This window comes from Gossypium arboreum, chromosome 4 (genome assembly GCF_025698485.1).
Source record: "Gossypium arboreum isolate Shixiya-1 chromosome 4, ASM2569848v2, whole genome shotgun sequence".
NCBI classification, from domain to species: domain Eukaryota; kingdom Viridiplantae; phylum Streptophyta; class Magnoliopsida; order Malvales; family Malvaceae; genus Gossypium; species Gossypium arboreum.
In genome coordinates, this window is record NC_069073.1 from 5,633,489 (window position 1) to 5,658,543 (window position 25,055).

Sequence of the window (25,055 nt, forward strand, 5' to 3'; positions counted from 1 at the left end):
ATCCATCTTTTAAATACTTAAGCTATTTACTCACAATTTAACAAATTTTGAGCTATTTTCGATTTAGTCCTTTTTAATTAATTTGCTATCCAAACATCAAAATTTTCTATGAAACTTTAATACTAACTCAATGACACTTCATAAATATTTATAAAAATATTTATAGCTCGATTTTCAAATTCGAGGTCTCGATACCTCGTTTTTGACCCGTCTGACCTAATAAATTATTTTAATTCACTAATTTCACCATTTCACAAATTCTTTTTAATTCTTACTTGACTCATAAATATTAAGTTACTATCTTGTTCAATCTTATTTGTCCGATTTAGCGATCTCAAATCACCATTTTGACACCACTTGAAAATTAGGCGTTACATTCTACCTCGGATTTGTGGTTTCGCAACCACTGTTCCGTTTAGGCCCTATTTCGGGATGTTACACTAGCCTATTCATGCCATATACCATACATACAAGCTTCAAAAGTACTAACAAATGATCAATAGTGTGACGATGCTCCTGATGATCCCCAAATCCAAGCTAGCTTTGATTATCTATAAAACAAGACAAATAACAAACAGTAAACTTCATAGCTTAGTAAGTTCATAATTAAGCAATTCAATTCATCAAATAAATATAATTCAATCTTATACACATTACCAAAACAATATCTCATTAACACAAACCTTCTTATCATGTCTCAAAACACGATTCATTAACATCTCATTGATCTTGTTCAAAGAAATGCTCAAATAAGTTCTGTACGTACCTGTACCATCTCGTATTAACCTCTTTCTTAAACAAGTCATTCTTTTATCCATTGAACCATTAGGAAAATAAATCGATCACTCACGAATCACAATCGATAAGTACCTATACCATGACCCGTAGCCAAATCAAGGTAACTTATTCCGGAGTACCTATACCATGGCCCGTAGCCAAATCAAGGTAACTCCTCTCAAAATACCTATATCATGGCCCGTAGCCAAATCAAGGTATTATTTGCACACGAAGTGTCGATATCATGGCCTGAAGCCAATGCATTAACTTAATAGTATTACACTATCATCATCACTGTACTTAAAGTTTAACCAAGAAGTTTCGCTTGTCGATTTCATCGTCGAACACTTCCGTATAGTTGTATTCACAATTCAAACATTATCCGCAATCTCATAAACACATTTTATACAATATTAAAGCATATAACATTCCTTTATAATGAAATTAACACCTACGAACTTACCTCGGTCGTAGAAACAACGAAACTAGTCGATTAATCTAGTACTTTATTCTTGCCTCGATCTAAGTCTGAGTTCCTCTTTTCTTGATTTATATGTATTCAAAATTAACTTATTTAATCACCTATTCATTCAATTTCATCTAAAATATACATTTGAGCATTTTTGCACTTTAGCCCCTAACATTTCACATTTTGACATTTTAGTCCTTATTACACAAAACTTCAAATACACAAAATTCATCAAAACCATGCCTTAGAAGAATTATCTATAGGTCCCTAGCAGCCCAAAACTTTCATTTATTTCACAATTAACCCCTCAAATTACACTTTTCCCAATTTAATCCCTAATTGACATTTTTGTCAAAAATCACTTTACAAAACATGTATATCAAACTCCAAACTTGCATAAATTCATCACCAAACAACATAAAACCCATGGATTCATCAATGGAATTTCAAAAAATCATCAAAAATTTCAAAAATTAAGGCATGGGCTAGCTAGTACTCAAAGCAACAATCACAAAAACGTAGAAATCATCAAAAACCGAACTCAATACATACCTTAACCAAAAAAAATGAGAGCCGAACCTAAATGCTTCAATAGATTTCTTTTCTTTTGATTTTCGGTGTGAAGAAGATGATAATGGACTAATTTTGGCTTTAGTTTTATTTAATATAACATTAATAATCTATTTACCAAATTAACCTTATTAATAACCATTTAAATTCATTCATTTAATGGTCATTTTTGTCATATTACACTATTAATGGTATAATTACAACATAAAGACCTCTCATTTAACAAGCCATAACAATTTGGCACTTTTAACATATAGAATGTAACTTTTACATTTTACGCGATTAAGTCTTTTTCTCAAATTAACCACTTAAACAATAAAATTAGCTCACGAAATTTTCACACATATATACTCACATGATATAAACACCAAAAATAATATTAAAATATTTTTTACTTGAATTTGTGGTCTCAAAACCGCTGTTCCGACTAGGATCTAAACCGTGCTGTTACATTTCGTCTATGTACACTTGTAATTTTTTCGAATAGATTGGTTAATAAAATAATTCATGGATTATATTAATATACTTTGTATAATTTATTCATGTGATTTTTGCATACAAAGCAAAATAGAAGCAAATATTGGCTAATTGGTTGTCTAATGTTTAAACTAATACTAAGCGGTATTATGTGGTCGGATCGTAATACAGAAAGACAGCTTGTATTAGTAGAACCTAAACATGTCCTTTGTCTAATTGTAAAAGAGCAAATCGATTGAAAGACTAATATGTTGTCTATCAAGTCCAATTGGGGAAATGTTTTGTCTTAGGCATCAGAGCGAATAACTCCAAGAAAATAGAGACATAGATGTGACTGATAGTACATTGGACTGGACCCAAGAAGAATAGATCATGAATTCATTTATGGATTTATTCAATTGTGATGTTCAAAGTATGGCATACCTTAATCCTATGTAGATGACGGACTATGCATGCATGACTCGTATATTTTGGTGTAAATAAAAGCCTGAGTTCGGATAGATAAGGAACCGAAAACTTGTGTGTTAGGTATACGACTTCTGTAGTATGTAGCGTCATTCACAATAATGGAATTCATAGCCTGCAATGTGGGTAAATGATATCTTTTTCATTTCCATTATATAGTTGACGGAAAGTAAACATGGTCACGGTTATTCATCTTTGTGATGAATGACTTGATTACTATTTGATAGTAATTGACTTTTCATGAAGGAAGATGCAATCGTTACCATGAGATACAATAGGATCATATTGGGAGAATAAATTTATCCTAAAGAAATTAAAGATATCCTATAAGGTTAACACACTTATGACAAGGTCTTTGGAGGAGCACTGGTCGAGTTACTTTCATAATGGTATGTTGTTACACCCAGTTTTTTTAAGCCCCAAACCTTAGGAAATGTGGGGAGTTAATTGAATAAAGTAGAAAGTTGACGGGATCTATTAGAAAAATTGAGAAATTTCGTGGCTGATTGGTACTTAGCTAAGTTTCAATTCTGGTTTGGTTAAGTTGAAACCAGCTGGTTCCATAGTGGGAGACACAATGATTGTCTATGGATGGCTAATTAAGGTTCGAAGACCGTGTAAGAAGAGTTATATATTTAGGTGAGAAGTCTTATTCTATAAAGGAAAAATTCTTCCTAAGTCTGTGTATAATTTTCTCATCTGCATCATTTTCTTCAGTTGCTCTGGAAAAGAGAAAGTTAAAAAAAGCTTTGCATAGTGCAGTAAATGTGACACTCAAGTCTAGAAAGCAAGAAATCTAGTAGGCTGGTAAGCTCCTAAGTCTCTTTGTACTTGTGAATTAGAAGAAAGAGAAGTAAGAATAGCTGAAACCTCTGAGAAGCTTTTGAATAGTACTAAATTTTGGGTTTTAAGATTTGAATACCTTTATTTTAATTGGTGTATATTGGTTGTTTTACTTAGCTACCAAGACGATGGAGGCTTTGGCTTTTAGAAAAGCTAAGTTGGCGAGAATGAAGGATTTAATATGAGTTTTTGTACTCCACCGTCGGCCCGGTTTCACATACTAGGCCCAGTTCAACTAGTTTTTAGATCTTGATATCTATATGGGTTTTTGGGCCTAATTTTCGATATCAGGTCCAATTTTCAAGTCAATTACCCATTGGACCAATTTTCTGACTTGAAAATTAATTTCCAAAAATATCATATTAATTTTAATTAATTTGATTAATTTAATTTTACTTTATCAAAATTAATTTTCTAAAAAATCACTAAGATTTTCCAAATTAAATTTTCAAGAAAAATTTTTAATCAAATTCTCTAGTTGAGCAATTCTCACGGACGCCTAATTTAATTCCACTTCGAATAAGTCAACTCAATTAAATTATTTCCAAAGTCGTAAAATTTTCTTCTAATTCAAATGCAATTCGATCGAGGTTTTGTTGAGCTAGTGGAGGGACCAATCAAACATATACAATTAGGCTTTAATAAATGTAATTATGTCCAGAAGAACCGTTTCGATAATTCATAATTTACTTAATCATAGAGTCAGTCCACAAGAAGTACCATAAATGGAAACTCCTTATTGTATATTTTTTACGAAAATTATTCATCCAACTACTTTGTCCAATGGCCTCGTTATGTGTAACGCCCCGATTTTTGGGCCTGGAAGTATTGGGCCTTGAGTCTGGGTTCGGGTGGAAAACGGCCCGAATAATTTGGATGTTATTATTATTTCGTATGTTTAGTTTAGTAATTAAATAAATTACGAAGGGTTTATAGTGTGGGGAAAAAGGCCCAAGAGTAAATTTAATTCGAGGCAATTCCTAAATTTTAATTTTGGGAGAGAGGGTTCTGGCGATATGGGCTTTTAAAGTTGAGGTAGTAAAATTGGACACAAAAAAAACTGTGGTAAAGTGGCATGTGGCTCCACCTAGGTATTTGGGGAGTGACGTGTGGATGTTTAGGGGGAGCCAGAGTTCAAGTCACAAGGTAAGTGTATTGTTACTTTTATTATTTTTTTTTGTGCATGTGCCGGGCATGTGATAGAGCTTAAGTGGAAATTCGATTAGGGCTTTAGGAAGGTTGGGTCGTGGGTTTGAATGGCCATTAGGGTAAGCTTTGTTTTCTTTTTGTTTTGCCGAATTAGGGTTAGCCACCTAGAGCCTTCCCTTTCATTTTATTCTCTTCTCGATCATAAAAAAGCGAAAAACGCATAAAGTTAGATCTCTGAGTGCGAATTCTTCCTTCTCTTCTCTCTCTTCTTCTATTTTCTTTTCCCTTCTTTTCTTCTCCAATTTGAAACATTCCTACCATTCTACTCATCTCTTCTTTCATTCCCATTCTTTTCTAAACCTCTATAGCCGATTGCCATAAAAGCCGAAATCCCGAAAGTTGTTTCTTGTGCCGATTTCTTCTGGTCAAAATCCTCCTATTTTCTTCATCTCTTTTGGCCGATTTTCACATCCTCTAAACCTCAACCCCTGTCAAAAATACCATTGCAAAACCACCATACCAAATCATCTTCCTCTTCACAGTTCCAAAAGCTGAAAACACCATAGTTTTTAGGGACATATAGCCGAATCTTTAGATCTCTAAGATTCGATTTCTGCTAGTGTTTAAGGGTTGGATCTGCATCAGATCTGAGTAGAAACTGAAATGGAATCATTTTGGTTGAAAGAACCTGAGGTAGGTACTCAAATCTATTCTTTATTTCGGGTTTTAGAAAAGTCAAAATCCCTAAAGGTATAGGGAGGCTGTCGATTGGAGCTTAAGGCTCTAAGAGGTGTAACAATTGATTTGTTTTAGTGTTAGTGTGATCTAGAGGCTGCTGATCGAAGGCTTGGACAATTGGAACGACTAGATCGAGATCTAGTCACTAGTTTTGGCAAAGGTAGGATCTCAAGGGCCATATGTATTAATGGCCGATTATGGTAAGTAAGTTTATGATGGTTGCCATTGTATTTTGGATCTGATATGTCTAGTGACGATTGTAGGATATCGTGGGAGATTTTGGTAGCAGTTGTCGCAAATCAGGTGTGTAAATGACACCCACTAGTAGACTAGATCGGCAAAAATTGAAAAACTGAAATACCAAAAAGCCGGCATTTCGAGAACTTGCGAGCGTGCGAGCGCTCGTGAGATTGTTTGTATTGATAATTTTGGTAAATTCAATGGTAAAATTGCAGAGTGCGCAATTTCGTGCACTTCGGTATATTTGGGCTTAATGGGCGAAATTGGGTTAAATGGGCCAATGGGCCCAATTCGATAAAATGTTGGTAAGTGTTTCTGTTAATATGTTAATAACTGTAATGAGCATGAAACCCTAAAAGGACTGATAAAATTACTGAAATACCTCTGTAAAGTAGAATTACCGTAATACCCATAAAGGGGTAAGTTTACGATTACGCCCTTCGAGGGTAAATAACTGTTCTTACGCTATCATCTGACTGTCTTTCTGAAGCATGCCTTGTTAATTATATATTCTCTGCATACATGTCATACTGCATGGGGTTGGGTTTTGTTATGGGGAAGAACTCGTTACGGTGGTCGTGCCACATATTACGATATAAGCGACTTTCTTTGCGGATTATAGTTAGTGCCGTAACCGATGCTAACACTGTAAGTGTAGGGATGGCGTGGGTGATTTATTCCCCACAGGAAGTGTAGGGATGGACGGAGGCAAGTGCAGGGTTGGATGGGGTTATCATGCATTAATCATATGAGACTGTTTTGTTATGGGCCAACTGTATTGAAATGGGCCCAAATGTGTTAATATGGGCAAGGTCCAACATATCTCGACTTGTAATAGGGCTACAGCCCAGATTGATATTGACATGGGCTAGGCCCAGTATACTCTGATACTATAAGGGGCTATGGCCCAGATTAATATTGATATGGGCTAAGGCTCAGTTAACTCTGATTGCTGAATAGGGCTTAGGCCCAAGAAAGCTTGAGGCGATTTGGGCTCGGTTGGGATACTTTACACTGAGTTTTCCAAACTCACCCCTTTTTCCCATCTTTGTAGGTGAGCCTTAGATCGGTGAACTTGGAGTGGAGGGATTCAAAGTGGCTATGTGGACTGTTTAAAATAAGTGTTTATGCCTTCACTTTTATTCTAGATTATTTCCTTTATGTTTTCGGGTTTTTAATTTGTAATAAGGCCGCTTTAATTATTTTTAATTGTTTTTAGTATGTTTTGTTAGCTTAGTTTTGATATTGTTTTAATTGATTGAAATTGAATAGCTCTAGGGTGCGTTTTAAAAAGGTTACTTGCTTTCAAAATATCGCGATAACAAGGCAAAGCTTCCGCAATGAAAACGTTTTCAAAATTAATAACCTTTTCAAATGGTTTTAAACGAATTGGTTTTCCCTGAACAATCACTCAGTTAAAGTGTGGCAATGGTTGTGTGCATGTTTAGGATTGGATCCGTGAAGAGCTGGGTACTTAAGCAGTCTAATTGACTCACCTCCTCTTTTCTGGCATCCTACCTGGTGCACAGCTTCCATTCACTTTAATCTTTAACGAAGATATTCTTTAAACACTAAGAAAGACTTTAGATAAAACATGACTTTTCTAGTAACGTTTCAATGCGACACGCCGGATTCGGTCGTAACGTCTGGGCTGGGTTTGGGGTGTTACATTATGTGTGTGTTACCCTAGTATGATATCCTTGATTCCTTTAAGTTAAATCTGTTCACTCAATATAATCTTATTTTATCTCATTGTCACCATTGTGTCTTTTTAATGATTAATATATTCACTATCAACAAATGACTGTTATAAATTGCTCGTTTGAGAACAAGCAACCCATGGACACGTTCCATATTTATCAATCCACACAATGTCAACGAGAGGATATCGTTAACTTTTTAATCGAGTTATAAATTTTATTGTTACTAGTAAAACCATGTCATGTACCCAACATATCGGCTATGGGCTTGATCATCTTTAGAGCATAAGTTTCTACTTATATCAAAGCACATGAGTTACATACACATGGTCAATGACTAATTTAGGATTTAGGTAAATCACACTATGAACGTCACAAGTGAATTGATTCACAACACTATGAACGTCACAAGTGAATTGATTCACAAACATATTCAAAATTAATTTATCTTGGATCCAGTCCAATTTATCATTCTTCTAATGAGTACACCTATGTCTCTACTTATGTAGTTAATTGCTTCGATAGCCAAAAATAAGCATCTCCCTAATTGGAATTGTATATGACATAATAATTTTTTAAGTATTTTAATCAAATGCTCACATTGATTCTTTTATGGGATTACAGACTCGTTTAGATTATCTACTGAAGTAAGTTGCCTTTCTCGCAATACAAACATTCTTACAGTGCCACTTATCATTAGTTTGAACTTAGACAATAAATGAGCTAATATTTTCTTGTCACAACTTCGCTATGCGTGCAAAACATGAAAGACAGAAACACAAAAGACATAATAGAGAAATATGAAATTAACTTTATTTATTTATTCATTGTTCAAATACATAGAAAATAATTACATGTTTACAACAATATGGGCACATTTCCCAATAGTTTTTAGGTCCATTTAGGATGTTTTGGTGCAAATGGTAGGACATGTTAACATTTTGAATATGACCATATATGTTAAATGGTATGGATATGTAGTAATTTAATGTGTTAATGATTTGTTTGTCATTTGGTTATGTTATATTGGTCTTGAGTTATTTCTTACATACCAAGTAAATGATTGTAATGCATGATTCAAGAATAAATATGAATATGTATATGATCATATGTTAAAATATGTTTAAGTGTACCCAGGTTGGTAGTTTTGCATTTGAATTAAAGCCTAAAATGTGATATGTTGAACTTTTCGGTCACTTAGACTGTTTGGGATTGGTGCTTGGTAGGTTTAAGAAGAATGATGCAAAACTTGAATGAACTGTTTTTAGAGTCACGACGTTCCCCTATTGGTGTCATGACATTAAACCCCTATCTTCATAGTCACGACTCACCCCAGTTTGAAGTTGAGACATTGTGTTTCTACCCTTAGTGTCGCGACATCCATCCTTTGATGTTGCAACAGAATTTTTGCTTTAACTATTTTTATGTTTTAGTCCCTTATTTGTTACCGTAACCTAAATTTGAATAATTAATGTCATTAGAAGTTTAAAAAAAACACTTAATTGTTTGTATGATTTGTTTTTAGAATATCGAAATAAAATTGTAGTTGTTTCGGTAAAAAATATGACATCTTACAACATTGATTTGATAATTGGATTAGTTGTGGAGTGTTACAATCTAAAAAAAGTAATTTTTTAAATTTATGATTATTTTTAACTTACAAGTTTCATTCATAAATAAATTATTTAATAAGTGAATTTTTTGTAATGAATCAAATATAATTTAAAGAAAATCATTAGTGGCATCAATGCGGTGAATGTGTTTCACATCCTAGTGGCTAACGGTAATGGGTTGGATTCCACCGTAGTAGAGCTTGGACAAGAGTTCCACTCTTATCTCTACCTTTATTTGTTTGAGGCGTTGATGGGATTTAATCAAATTATACACTTGAGTGACCCGTGACTAATAATGATGTAAATAATAGAATAGTTGAAGTGTGTATAGGCTCATTGAATCAATATGTGCAACTCTAAAGAGCTACGTAAACTCGGGGTCCATACATGCCATATTCATTTCCGACATCAGATATGGTGAATTAGGAGAATTTAATTGACTAGATCCCTTTAAATTCAAATAGTATGTTGCACAGGCAAGTACGACAAATCTAACCGATTTGGCGACTTTGGCAAGTGGCTTTGACTCATAATACTTGACAAGTGGCTATGGCTCAACAAGTTTGGCCACTTGAGCATGAACTTACTACTATGCTCGTTGGTACACATAATTCCTTAAAATGAGGACGTTCCTTGTTCGCGTATGAACATGTTTGAGCAATTAGCCTAAATCAATCATTATATGGCTAAGAGGGTTAGAAATTATTATCCTAGATAATGTTTTTGATAATGACATGGTCAACATGATGGTCCTAAATATCAATATAAATTTCATGCTCTTTAGGGAAATATTTATCCTGATCCTTCAAATCAATCAAACAAAAAGAATCGAGGTTCTCAGGGCCAATAGGAATATTTTGCACCAAGACAAACTGATTCATTTCACTTGACCAAGTTGTTGCCACTTGATAATGTGGAAGCATTTAATCAACACTTAGACCTCCAAACTTCAACTTACTCGCACACTACCTTTTATATAATATCAATAATGTCATTCTCTAAGTATGACCTAAGATGTTAAATATAAAGGACATTATATATATTCATAATTTAATACATCTAAGATATTAATCAGGATTATATTTTTACCTTCAATATGTTTGGGAAGGGATTGGTGCTAACCATGACATTTATATACACGCCTATGCTTGCAAAAGCATATTGCTATTTTTAATTTCATTGATATAATGTCAAGTCGCCTTACAAAACCCCTTATAGAGGTATACTAGAATTGATGCTCTTAGCTGAGTGTACTGACTAAATCAAAGTTTGACGGTAGATTCAAATACATGCAATGGACCATGTTGCTTGAATTATTTGGAAATAACATTCCTCCTATCATGTATAACATTAAAGCTTCGATATATTGATCCATCCTTCTTGGCAGTTGCATTAGCTAGAAGGACTAGATTGATAAGTGTCATCAACCATGTTACTTTTACCTTATTCCCATTGCATTCCTTTTGCCGCTTGTCCAAACTCGCACCCAATAATTGATAACATAACCGCAACATGTCAATGTTACTCTCTTTGATTATTGTTTGTTTGTAAATTTGAAAGTCGATTATTAAAGCTACACCTTCTAATGTTATGATAGTTTTCCTACATGGAAATTGAAACTTATGTATTTCAGGCCTCCATCTTTCAAGTAAATTAGCAAATAACTCCACCATTTCAAATTAAGGCATTATTGTTGCTAATAAACCAATCCTCTTTAAGTGGTTTTTGAGACATCAATTTGACATGCCAAAATGAAAAATTATGTTAGGCCTTAGCATTCCAATTTCTTCGACTTAAAAAATTAACAATAAAAATATTATTTATTCTACTAAAATCTAAAATAAGTTTCATAATAATAAAGTTTAATTGTAATAAAAAATTTAAAAATCAAGTATAAAATTTTACCATGTTTACGAATAATGAAGTTACGATTCATGTTGGAGCCTCAATAAAACTTTTTTTTTAATGGTAAAAAAAGCTGAGAATTTAATTTGTGCTTGAGGGGAGTTGAGTTTTTTTAAAAGATTTTGTGTGAAAATAAACTAGAATAGAGTGAATGTAAGATAATACCTGAATGTATTAAATGGTTAGTTGAACTTATAAGTAATAAATTCCAAAATTGAGATCTTACACTTTGTTGAGGCTAAGCCATGTTATTGGTTCTAATACTTATTAAGTAAACTACATCTAAAGTTATTAAAATTTTAGTAAGTTTATGCTTTGATCACACAACTTTAAAAAATTACAAAATGATCATTAAACAATTTGAAAATTTTCATTGAAGTAACTAAATTATTTGAAAGTTTTTAATTAATTCACTGGTTTGTTAAGTTTTTTCTAGTTGTCCAATTAGTGAGCTCCAAACAATGATTTAATGATCGGTACATTGAATTAGTATCCATTGACGAGTAGAATAACATACCTTAGATTCTAGTTGATCTAATGGTCAGTGTCGGATATCGAAAAAGAAAGTTGTTCGGATTTTGGTTCGCAAATTAATAACGTTCAAAGATGTTTCATTAAAAAAAAACCTGAAATATAGAAGAGAAGAAGAAGGACAATTTTCGATTGGTGCAAGCAGTGCAAACAGAGAAGGCCATTCAACAATGATTTTATCAGCCTAGTGACTTAAAAGAAAATTATAAAATAATTCAATGACCATTTTGTAATTTTTTGAAGTTAAATGACCAAAATATAAACCTACTAGTAGTTTATGATTTTAAGTGTAGTTTACCTACATTTATATTCTCTAAATCCAATAACCATTTAATTAGGGATCACACTAAGAGGACAGACATGGCCTTAGCCCACAAAATGGCAAATTATTATTTTAATTGTTTGAAAATTTTAAAATTATTAGTTTAATGGTAAAAGTACACTTAGTCTTTCTCAAAGATGATTTTTTTTAGTTTAATCCCTTTAAAATTATAAAATAACAAGTATATATAAAGAAAAAAATATTCTTTGATCACTTTATAATTTAATTTTGGCCTCACAAAATAAACTTGTGACTTACGACTAATTTAGCGTTGTTTTGAAAAAATAATTTTGGAGAAAAAATACTTTTGAGACAAAATCATTACTAAACAATATATTTGTAAGAGAAATAAAACTAAGAGGTAATATTTGGTTAAAGATGGTTGTGAAATTAAAAAAAAAAACTCTCCTTGAAATTAAAATTTAATTTTTCTTGTATATTAATAAAGAGCCCCCCTTTTTTTTAGTATAAAATAGTGTTTATGTGAAATTAAACTAGTGTAGTATTCTTGAATAAGAAATAAACTAAATATAGTAATACAAAGAGTTGGAATTTGGAGATCGTCTTTTTTTTTCTTTGAAAGAAATTAATTTGGAGATTGTCAGTGGTTATGCGCTGTAGACGACAGGGTAAAAGGTAAGAGGAAGAGGGAAGAAAAACAAAATTAAAATCAAAAGGAAAGGGATAACAGATTTACCTCCGCCGCTAAGGCTGATTGGCGGAGAGATTTGGGTCCTCTTCCCAACAAAATCCTAATACGGAGATTAGTTGTTTCTTTTTCTTAATTGAATTGAATCAGTAATAATAGATGGGGAATTTATTGGCGAAGAAACCCAAGATCACCGAAGTCGATCGAGCAATTCTCTCGCTCAAGACTCAGAGACGCAAGCTTGGTCAATACCAGCAACAGGTTTCTTTGCTTCTCTCTTTTCTTTTTCCTTGAAAAAACTATTTGTGTTTGTAAGTTAATTCAGTTCTAATTCTCTTTTTTTGGTCATTTTCTGTAATTTTATTTTTAGCTTCATTTTTGTTTACATTTTTCGTTTTTCTTAGCTGGAGGCTGTTATAGAAGCAGAAAAGCAAGCTGCTAGAGACTTGATTCGTGAAAAGAGGAAGGATAGAGCTTTGTTAGCTTTGAAGAAGAAGAAAGCTCAAGAAGAACTATTGAAGCAAGTTGATACCTGGCTTATTAATGTTGAGCAACAAGTAATTGAAACCTGAATTTTCATGGTGTTTGATTTTGTTTAATTTAATTTATCATTTGATATTTTTGCTAAGTTAAGTTCTTGCAATTCTTTTTGTAATGCAATAAGGGTTTGATCAAATATCAAGTCAATCCTTTACAATGTATTTTTACAGAGCTAGCATTGACATGGGCACTGCTCTGTTACCTTACTTTTGGGTTCTAGTGTTACTATTTGAAAATGCATATATAGATTTAAAATACTAATTCTTCTCTCAGTTGGCAGATATTGAACTAGCAAGCAAGCAAAAAGCAGTTTTTGATAGTTTGAAAGCAGGTAACAATGCAATTAAGGCAATACAAAGTGAGATCAACATTGATGATGTGCAGAAGTTAATGGATGACACCGAAGAGGCTAAGGCTTATCAAGATGTGAGCTTCGTTTCAATTCTTACTAATCTTTGTTCCTTTTAATTCATTGTGAATTTGCTCGCTTGCTTGAGTTCTCTGTCGAAAATGAATATGATCCTTGATGTAGATGTCTCTTCTCTGTTGTCTCACTCACTATCCCTCATTGTTTGTTTTCAAGTGTCTGTCCACTTCAGATAAGATGTTTATCATGCCATAAGTTAGTTGCTTATGAATCAGGGCATTTTAATCTATTTTGAAGTTCTCTTCAAAAAGAAGAAAAAGGTAAACAACCAATGTTTAAGTCTCTAAAACAGAATGGTTTGTATTACCAGGTTGCCATTAGGATGTAGAATTCAAGCTGGCAGAGGACAGCATTACATTATACATCATTTTCAAGAAGATTTTATCACATTTTTTTCTCTTAGATATGTTTTTCTTTTATTATTTCAAATTTTCCTTCTAAATATCCTTGAATGACATAGATGATCATGAAGCCTGTAAAGACGACATGCTTATGGTTTTAGACAAGGAAGCTATAAATGGAGATTAAGACATGTTTTCTCATTTTTCTGAAGAATCACTTGCATTTTCCTTTTTCTCATGTTGATTTTATTAACTAAGCTTTCTCTTTATCTGCCAAAAGGTGTGGCATTTTTGTCCATTAGATCATATATTCAACAATTCCTCATCACACGGGCTTTCTGCTTTTTCTCCATTATTGTTTTCTTTTTTCTCTGAAATGGGCTGTATATTTGTAATTTTGTAGGAAATTAATGCGATCTTGGGGGAGAAGTTATCAGCAGAAGATGAAGAGGAGATTTTGGCAGAATTTGAGAACTTGGAAACTCAGGTATTTGTTCAGTTATAACTAGTAAAAATACAATTGCATTTGATTAAATAGCCATCTATGGTTTGCTGATTCTTTAGGTGGTGCTCATTGATGATCTTATTTCTTCAATTAAGAAACAAAATTTATAGAAATATTATTTTACGCGTCTTTCCAAAAATATGCCAAATATTGGCCCTAGGCTCTATAATGCTAAAGTTCCACAGTTCTAGTAGTTAAAATTTACTATAGTTTATTTATTTATAGAATAGTACAAATTAACCTTAAAATTTTTATGATTTGCAACTGTTCCTAACCCTTTGTCTATTTTCCTCTCCACTGTTTTTATTTTTCTGAATTTGTTTAATTCGGAGACCAACAGAAATTAGGAATGGAGGAATAGAGGTTAAGTAAATTAGAAGGTTGGTCTTCTTGTTTCTAGTGCCAGGAAAGGAAATAACAAAAACAATCTGTTCTGATTCATAGATCTTACATGGAACCTACTCATTAAAAATAAAACTTGGACTTTAAATGGTAAAAATAAAAAAGACATAAAACCCTAAAACAGAATCTACTGTAGTTAAGAGATCGTGAAATAAAATTGTCTAACATTACTCCTACAGTAGTATGAACTACGCATGCATGCATGTGTATTTTATGAACGTACACATTTAATTTTCACCATACACAAAGTCTGAGGTGGGAAAGTCAACTGCACTGTCTAACCTCTAGTTTTCAATTCTTTAGCTTCTCTGCACATTTCTGCTTTATGTTTTGCTGGCATTTAAAAGCTGCTCTGTGAATGTGTATTTACTGTTTTATACTCTTCACTGGTTGCAACCTGCTTTGCAAAGTCCTTAATCACTACATTCTCAAAATCATCACCCAACATTTTATCTTCACTCTTTACAATTCTTCCAAAGGATACAAGAACAATAACCTAAATTCCTTATTGTTATATTTCCAAATTGCCGGGGTTTAAAAAAGTATCTAGTCTTGTTAACTTTATTTACTCTAACTAAAATAACCTTTCATGGGATGGTATGCGAGCTCCTTATTGACCCTCCAAGAAGTTACTATTTATGGCTGACCAATAAACTTTGACAACTATCTGCGTTGGCAAACATCATACATCCTCATAGGTCTAAAACAGTAAGGAGAATATCCAGAAACAGCTGAAAATTACTGCCAATGAAGTCAAATAGGTCGTCTCATATCTTGAAAGATGTGGAAAAATGGCTGAAAATTTCAACCGTGTGAAAACTATTAAGGTTGACCCACATGATTAACTGCTTACGCTATCTATGGTTTGTTGGCCCCCTTGCAATTCCCTTTATCTTGTTTCCTGTTGGTTGCACTTATGGTATTGTCAAAAGGGGAGGAGAAGTTTGTAAATATGTAAAGCGAATGTGACCATCAGGGTAGTCTTAAAAACATTGAAATCTTGGGTAATAACCAACCCAAGCTGCTTAGTTGCAAAAGTCAGATTAACCAACTTAGATGTTAGACTTATCAGACACAGACAATAACATAATCAAGAAAAGGAATCAATAATGGAAGCAATAAAGAGAGAACACACTGATATACGAGGTTAAGGAACTAAATCTCTATATCCATGAGCACAACAAATAAGAAATTCACTATCAAAGAAAAAAGATTACCATGTTGAAACTCACCCAAAGCCCCAGTTGCTGTGTCAAGCCACTTACTTTGGGTTTTGTGTGTTTCCCATTATCTTGATCATAGGTACATAACCAAACCCTAGACCTAATAAAAGAGCTTAAAAAATTTCTTGTTCCATTAATCTGTTTCTCTAGAAAACTCCTCCATGGTCTCCGTTTATATTTACAAACTTTTCCTTTCCTTCCCTAAAGGCCATAAAGGTTCCCAATAAAAGACAAGGGAAAGGGCAAAAGTGATTGCAATGGGGATAACAACTTGTAATGGCACTGGCCTTATGAACTTTAATATGGCTGAAGTTTTCAACCATTTCTCTACGGCATTCAAGATGACCAAAATACTTTGTTTTGGCCAAACAAACCGTTTGTTGACTCCTATAGAAAACAAGACATTTCTTTATAGATTGCCAATGATTTTCTGAAACCAGACTAGGTGTTATGAACTCAATACCAGCAATGGGAGAAACTCAAGATAAACCAAGATTGAATTGATAGATTGCAAAATGCAGCACAATCAAGAACAAGTAATATAGAAGAGCAACAGAATAAAGGAAATAGGAAAAGAAGAAAGAAATGAAGAGAGAATTGAGCTAACAGATTGATTCCCTCCCCGTTGCCCTTTTCCCACTTTTATTAGCCAAGTAAAAACGATTATAACAAACTAAACATAATCAGCAAGGCCTGAGGAAGTTTTCGCTCATGTGTACTCCTCCTTGGCTGATCTGTCACTTGTTGAGATGGCAGCTGCTGATTTGGTTCTATGGATAAAACACTAGGCCACAATTTTTTTGCCAGTAGGTGATGGTGATAATCATCTCTCTGTTAGTCCTCTTCATACTCTTCTCTTTGCTTCTTTGCACTTTCCTGATAGTTTTTTGCCTTTGATACCAAATATGAGATAGAAAAGCAATTCAAAATTTCAACCTAGAATTTGTTTGACTTAAAGATCTTGGGAGAGAGCTTTAGAGAATAGGCAGCCCAGAGGTGTCTTCTGGTTTCTAATGCCAGAAAATGAAGAAAATAATTTCTTTGAATTGTTGTTTCTAAAAGTTTAAATTCCTCAATGACTCTGAGCATTTGAATAGCAGAAAAGCCTTGGTGTGCAAACGCTAACCCTATAGATAAATCATTGAATGCATTTTACCTATAGATATTATTTATTAGTATGGGATATATGTTGAACCATGAGATTGGACCTGTTTGCTCATGTTAAGCTTGGCTTTTTTCTTCCTTTTTATTGGATTTTTGAAAAAACTAGAAATCCTTGGTGGTGTGTAAGCATGGAAAGGTCTTTTGTTTAGTATGTCATTCGGGATTTTGCTTTGTTTATTAGCATATGGTATTGTTTCGTCAACCATTTTCTGTTCGAATGACAAACTGTATGTTGTTTAGATGGCCGTTCAAGATATGCCAGAAGTGCCTAGTAAAGCAGGATCTGAAGAACAAAAGTTGGATCTTCCTGATGTGCCAACCAAGAAACCAGTTGCTTCCAATGCAGCTACAGATGATGCTGAAATTTCCACAAAAAGAAGAGGTCTCTCTCTCTCTCTCTCTCTCTAGATATACACACACACATACAATACATGCAGATACAAGCGCTCACACACACACACACAGTCAAAATGCCCATGCTTACTCACACATGACACATGCATGCACTCTCTGCATGATTGAGAAGTTCTAACTACTGACAATTTAAAAAAAAAAAAAAAAACAGTTACGGAGGAACCCCTACCTGCATGATTGAGAAAAAGACGTGCTGTTTCATGATAAGGAGCTTGCGATTATTAATTACCATTTCCCGGCTGCTTCGTCCTATATTTAATCTGATCTGTTTATTTCCGATTCCATGAAAGAGTTTGGTGGTCAAATATTTCCATGTCAGTGCGTACGGATCTGTATAAATACCCATAATTTACATAATGGTGATTATTGTTATTTGCTTATTTTCTGCCCTTGTACATTAGCTTGTTGGATCATCTATCTGGGTAAGGTTTTAACTTTTAATTCATATATATGCATATATGTGTGTATATAACTGAACTGGAATGAATGCTTTTATTTCACCTTAAACATTATGCATTAATGATTTTCTAAGGTGTCGGAAGTGGTACTAACAAGTGCTTAATTGGGAGATTGTTTAATGGTTTGGATCATTTTGGGTTTTTACTCAAAATAATTCTAAATGGAGATTATTTTCTGGACAAATTCAATGAAAAATCTGATTGAATATCTTGGTGAAATGAAAAAAAAAGAAAAAGAAAAAGAAGAAGAAGAAAGCCCAGATCAGATTGGAGCAGTAGCTAAGGATTAATTCAGGGCTAATGATAATCAAGTGTTTTGATTGAATTTGAGTTTATTATTGATTATTGTTGCCAATATTTCAAACTATTTGTATATAAGCAGAAAAAGAAATGAAAAGAAAATCAGTGTCATTTTCAATTAAACCAAAAGCTAAATGCGTGGGAGCAATTGCATCCACCAACCTGCCTAGACCTAATCTTACCAATTCAACTCTGTTTTTCTTCCAAGTCAATATATATATAAATTCAAAGCAATACTCTGGTTTTCTTCTTTTTTCCACACATACAGCCATGCTGTAGGGTGCTCTACTTTTAATAATAAGCACTAACTTCTACAATATAATAATCTTTAGAAATAAGATTTTCTAACTATTTTTCTAATAAATATAATAGTATGAACGCATAGACTACTCAATTTTGAAAACAACCAATTTCTAATTTAACCATTTTTTTTTTTTAAAAGATGAATTAATATGATGACTTCCAAAGAATGTCATTTTTTGAAGCACCTAAGGATAATTTCCGTATAAAAATTAATATAAATTTCACACGATAATAAGAGAGCAGGTAGAGTTCTGATGTTTTTAAAATGATGAAATTTTAATATAATTTATTTAAATAATGTAATTATTGTAAATTAATACTTAACCCTTGAAAACAAATTAATTTAATTCTTAAATTATTTATGGATATACTTTGTAAATTATAACTTAAAATTGGACGTCATAATCCACATAAAACATGTTTTTGCTACCTACTATGTCTACATACATGATTAGATGATGAATAGAAAAATTAAATAAATAAATTTTCTCTTTCTCATATAGAAAACCACATACTTACTATGAATGGCATAGCGAAAAACATGGTCCACTCACACGACACACTGCTTATATTCCAAAGTCGACAATAATTGGACTCCCAAACAGTGCGAGAATATTAATGGGGTTGTTTCTAAGTTTTCAATATTGGTAGGCTGATGCTGGGCCAACGTCAATACCAATGTTTGAAGCACGCAGCTCCCATTTTTTCCCCTCATCCTTCAATTTCATTACATAACTGATAAAAAAACCACTAGTGCAAAAAAAGCTGCTTTAAAGCTTTTTTTTTTTTTTTTTTTATTTTCAGTGCCGACGACTTGAGAATTTACCCTACTCTTACGTTATGTCCTAAACCTATACATACTGTGGCCAACCAAGCTTTGTTTTTTTTGTCTTTTGATATCTTTCTTGAGTTGTAGATGCAAAGCAAAGTTCATGTTTTTATAAGGAAAAAGGTTCAGTTTTTGGGGGAAGTTGATGAAACCCCCCCACTTTGATTTTCATCTCCACCTTTGGAATCCATGTTTCTGGGTGGAAAATTGTAGAATGAAGGGGGAATCACAAACCCATTTGTATTCAAGGCTTGATTTGGGTAACATGATCTCTCTGAATTCTGTTTGTCTATTTATTTATTTATAGATTCAGAATTGTTTCTTTTTGTTTCCTTGAATATTGATTTGTAGCTTAATTTGTTGGGGAGGGGGGGAGGAATCTTAATAACCCCGAAGAATAAATAACTGACACTGCCATGTTACCCGAAACTTGTGGTTCTAGCTTGTTTCTTGCGTTACCTGATGATGTGTTTGCTATCATATCACGGTCCCTTTCACTAAAGGATATGTGTAATCTTAGTATATGTTGCAAAAGTCTATCTGCACTTGTAGCCTCTGAAAAGATTTGGCTCAGTCAATGTGATGTAGTTGGAATTGTGCCTACAAGGGACCTAGTGGAGTGGAGGGAAGGTGTAGTATCTTATAAGGCGCTTTGTCGCTTCCTTGTTAGAGTAAAGCCATTAATTGGGATTTGGGTTCACCAGAATCCTGAGCTTGGCAATGTAGTCTATGTAATGCCTGGTTTTGTTTCTGTTGTTGGATGTCGAATAATTCCGCAAGAGCTTGGCCCGTTAGGAATCGAGGATGGCCCCATTCTGTGGGCACCAGTGTTTGAAATTATTGGTGATTTTGATGGTTCTACCACGTTTCTTCTTCACGGTAGGGAGAAAGGATGTGACTTTTTATATCCTGGTTTGGTGAAATCCGTGGAGCAGAACTGCAATGTGCTATTTCTTGAGGTTGAGCCTAGAGAAAAAAGGAATGGATGTAAATTGTTGCCTAGTAAGAGCTTTACTCATCATTCCACTGAGGAGATTTCAAGAAAGGTTTGTAGATCAAATAGTGGTTTATCGAGATCACAACAGGTCTCTGGACGGAGCGAGGCTGTAGTTCCTTTTAGTCGGTTAGCTTTTGGTGATAGAAGAACGTTGCTTGAGACTGTCACCGGCCAAGTTCGTCTAATGGTTACTGATTCTATACGTGAGCCTCTATTTCCACGATTGAGGGAGGACGCAGAGAATTTCCAAAAAGATTTGATACTTCTGTTGCAGCGAAGATCGTCGCTTCTTCAGATGTATAAATTTGGTAGTGATCACAGTTGCACAGATTTGAATGAGAGTACTGCGATTTCTGCTGGTCCTATTCAGTTGGAACTCAGTGACATTAGAAAGAGCCTTGACCGTTCTAGTTCTAGTTCTACTTCTACTTCTACTTCTCTGAATGGAGATGATGGTCAGACACATGGCAACAATAGGAAAAGTATAGGTGGGTACTTCAGAGCCAGCATTAAGCAAATTCTTCGGAAATCTAGTTCTCTCAATGGTGGTCGAGCAATGTCAAGACTTAATTCTTCTAGCGGTGAGAATAGGCATGCTCTACTTCATGAATTTCTAAATTCAGGGGATACTATAGGGCTGACATTGCATGCAACGACAATGAAGTTATCAGCTTATCGAGCTTGGCCTAATATGCATGATACACAGTTTGCTCTTTACAAGCTGCCCATGCGGGTTCCTACGGAGGACCAAGAGTATGCTGGTTTATGGGGAGGAACATTTGGTTGGCCTCCAGGAAGGCCAACTGAAGACAAGCCTGGGAAAGCTCTGTTCTTTCTTTTGCTCTCTTACGAAGAGACAGATGGAAAACGGTCTCTCATTGCAACTAAAATATTGGAAGGCACCCACTATGTTCTGCACCCCAATGGTTCTGCAATGTTCATAGTGAATATTGATGAACCTTCACTTGACCCATTTCCTTGGGATAGTGATGCAGATTCGCATCCTGTCAGTGTGAAGCATGCTTTCATGGGAGAAGGTATTGCAAATGGATATGGTTTTAGATATCCTGGCTCAAAGCCTGGCTCTCTTTTTGTTATTCAAAATGGTCTGCTTGCCTTCATATGGAAGGAATCCAGGGCTGTCTTGACCCTGCAAAGACTCAACTTGCAAGATCTTTTGAAGAAAGGTGAACAGGTGCCTGCTTTACCTCCAGTTGCCAACTTTTCATATTTGACCAAATCCTACTCAAATGTGTTTGCGGGGTTCTCAAACACCTCAACGTGTTCATCTTCATTAAGGTTTGTGTTATATCCTATAGAAGAATGTTTTAAATCTTTTTTTCCCCAAACTGCTCCTTAGCTAATGAATGTTGTCCTTCGTTTGCTCTATTTATTGCACTCATGCTGTACTTAATTCATAAACAAGGAAATTCTTTTTTGGTTATTTGGCATGAGAATAACAATGATATTGAATTCTGTTTTTTTAGTAGTGTGAGGGGTGGGGGAAGTGACAGCTAAACAAACAACTCAATTAATGTTGCGCTTTATATACTGCTATGAGTTCCCAGTTGCTATTTATTTTTCAATTGCATCCTGACAAGGCTACAAGCCTACAACTGCTATGAGTCTCTTCTTGTTACTATCTAACTTTCTTTTTCTTCTGAGCTTCTGGTTTGTTTACTTTATGAGTGAAAAAAATACTTATATTTTATGAGTTAGGGCCTTTTAGAGTATGTCTTGTTTATTGGAGAACTTCTGTCAATTGTTTGACGGCAGAGATTCTAAGGAACTGCTCAGTTCGTGGTATCGTGAATCTGATCTTGCATTTTATTGGCTAAACAACTTTCTCTTGATTTATCATGTTCTGGCTTAGTTTCTTTCTATAGGTCAAGTGAATTAAGTATGGCTTGGTAGGTGGTTTATAAATTTAACCTGGCTTTTACTTTGGTAATTTTTGGACATAATTTTCGATTAACTGTTAAATTTCTATTCACTCTTAGCATATGCACCATGTTAGGTTCAGCTTTGCAGTCTTTTTGTATTTGTTTCTCACTTCACTTGAAATGTATATAGGTAATAGTTTTTTATTTTCTGATTTTGTTGGTGCAGAATAAAATTATGCATTTTACATTCAACATTCTGTCATTGTTCATATAAATTTATGTTAACGTATCGTGTTGAAGGGTAAAAAAACAAAGAAAACGACCCCTATATGTTCAGGCCCAGATAAAGAATATTTTACTTATGGCAAGTTTTGTGAGCCTTTGAAATGAATCAATGTAACATCTTTGTTTTATGAAAGTTTGTTTACTTTTCTTTGAAGCTTGGGATGCATCTAGGATTAGTTCTTACAAGCACTAGTTCTAATTCGATAACTGTTGCTTTCTTGTATAATGTTCTGCAAATAATCATCTGTGGTTGCCCCATGTTTCTTTGGCAGGCAAAGGCATATCTAGGTCACCGATGGGACTAGAATAGTTGCAAATACTCAACTATTGTTTCCATGCCAATACGTCATGTAGAGCCGGGGCTAGTTTGCTGCTACTTGTGACTCGAGAGTGTCAGGTTTCAGGTTGTTTCCGAGACGATAAATCCGTTTCTCCGACACAACGAGGGTTATCTCCTTATGTTCGTTACAAGAGATTATTAGGTCATTCCTGTACTTCAGGTAAAGATATATATATCTATATATGTAGTCTACAATGGAGAGACATCGTATTTTGAAGATATGGTACAAGTTTTTTCCCCATTAACTTTTGAGCAGTACCTTTTTTTTTTCTTTTTATTGCTTTGGATCTTACATTGACATACTTTTACCATATGAAGAGTTGTAATAAGGATATCTTATTCGTAACTCACCTTCCCTCTCTTCTATTCCTCTACTTTCTCCGAGAAAGGAAAGCCGGTTGAAGCTGTTGATAACCCATAAAATGAATGTTTTCATGTGTAAACTGGCGTGTGAGGGAACTAAATGATATTAGCAGTTTCCAATTATCCAAGGGTATACCAGGATCTTGGTTGAATTTTTTTGCAGCGCAAGCGGTGTTGATATTGTACCGATGTGAAGTAGAGATAGAAGGCAAGGGGAAGAGAAAAGAGATGCTATGTTTGTGATTATTATGCATCTATTATTAATAGTAGAACCCTTCAATGTATTAATTTACTTATCAGAACTATTGTTTCGCTTTACTATTCTACTTGTATGCTTATAATTCTATATGCCTATAAAACCATGATTACATGGCTTATTATGTTAATTCATGCAGGCTTCTTATTGGCCAAGTTTGGAAATCAACAAAGAATGGATATTAACATTTTATTTTCATGGTTAAATGCAAAATCCAGTTTTTTTAATGAAATGTATGTAGAGACCAAAGTTGTTTAAGGGGGCTGCATTTACATGCGTTGCAACTGAGGGTCACATGAACTAACAATCACTTCTTCTCAATTAGACAATTGAGAATGACAACCCAAAATTCATGAACGAGTGGACTAGAGGTGGAGGATGACACCGCAAATGGATAGATAAAAACTAATCTCCAAGTTGGCACAGAGTGGGACAATGTAGTTCTGGAATGCAAGAGACTGCTGTATTGAAGATCCAAAGGAGGATTGATTTAATCAACTAAACTTTCCTCATAATGTTCGATAATGCATTTCAATGCACTTGAACTCCTGTCTTGTATTAGCAACAATGTTCATACCAATCGAGTTATGACTCAATCGGCTGAATTGTATTTTTTAAAAACAAAACAATAAAATTATAATTAAATCTTAAAAACTGTGAAACTATAAATTAATACAATACTAAAATTTAATTTTTGCAACTTAAAATTTATAATAATAAAATTATAATTTAAGGTTAAAAATTTCTTTTGACTTCACCGTTGAAGAAGACCATATATTGCACAGTTGTCTCTAGATCTAATATGCAATTTATTACGTGCCTGTTGGCTGTTAATTGCCTAGTTGGGCCTCGGCAAATGGGTAAACAACCCGACAATAGTAGAAGACAAATAAGAAAACCCACCAATGATTGTTAAGAAACATTAGCCTAAAGATGATAGCTATAGCCATAAAATGAAATTTCTTTGTGAGTCCCTCATGTTATCACATGTTGTATGTTCAAACCATTCTTTTATAGGTAAAAAGAAGAGATTTCATAGAACTAACTTTAATATGATCGTGACACCTATATTCGACTTAGTCGTCAAGTTCGAGTAAAGACCCTTCATTCGTTGCCAAAATAACTTGAATTAATTTGCATTTCAATAGTCGTTAAGAATTTCAAACATTAATGCATCATAACAACACTTTCACAATGGCTAAAAATAATTTCGAGTCATTTAAAATGATTTAGAAACATTTTAAAACAAGTTCTAGGTGTTTGGAGGTGATTGAGATAAAATTTAGGTCTCTGAGAGTCAAACAACTCAAAACAGGAGAGGGACTTTTGTCTGACTCAGTTGTATCGGTATAAGTGGGTACTTATGCCGATAAATCTAGTTGGTACCGTCCATTGTTGGCTATTGACTTACTTGTTTTGATGCATCTAACCACTTGTACTTAAACACGTTTGTTAGGACCCAAAATGACCCCTAAAGTCGCCTAGTTTGGCTAAAAAAATTACCATTTCATTTCTAAACATCATGGGACATTAAAAACATGTTTTAATTCAAGCATATTCAAACACATAATTATTAA

At 33.9% G+C, this 25,055-nt stretch overlaps 2 protein-coding genes across 2 annotated transcripts; both read left to right on the forward strand.

The window, feature by feature from the left end:
• Positions 1-12,249: 12,249 nt before the first annotated feature.
• LOC108457624 (vacuolar protein sorting-associated protein 20 homolog 1) lies at positions 12,250-17,971 on the forward strand. Its single transcript, XM_017756673.2, has 6 exons — positions 12,250-12,709; positions 12,853-13,005; positions 13,262-13,414; positions 14,160-14,243; positions 17,291-17,432; positions 17,616-17,971. The coding sequence occupies exons 1-6, from the start codon at positions 12,608-12,610 to the stop codon at positions 17,639-17,641; spliced, it is 660 nt and encodes a 219-aa protein (XP_017612162.1). The 5' UTR covers positions 12,250-12,607; the 3' UTR covers positions 17,642-17,971.
• A 1,102-nt stretch (positions 17,972-19,073) lies between these two features.
• Positions 19,074-23,710, forward strand: LOC108460773 (F-box protein At5g39450). Its single transcript, XM_017760414.2, has 2 exons — positions 19,074-21,650; positions 22,792-23,710. Exons 1-2 carry the CDS (start codon positions 19,771-19,773, stop codon positions 22,805-22,807), a joined length of 1,896 nt encoding a protein of 631 aa, XP_017615903.2. The 5' UTR covers positions 19,074-19,770; the 3' UTR covers positions 22,808-23,710.
• The last annotated feature ends 1,345 nt before the right edge of the window (positions 23,711-25,055 follow it).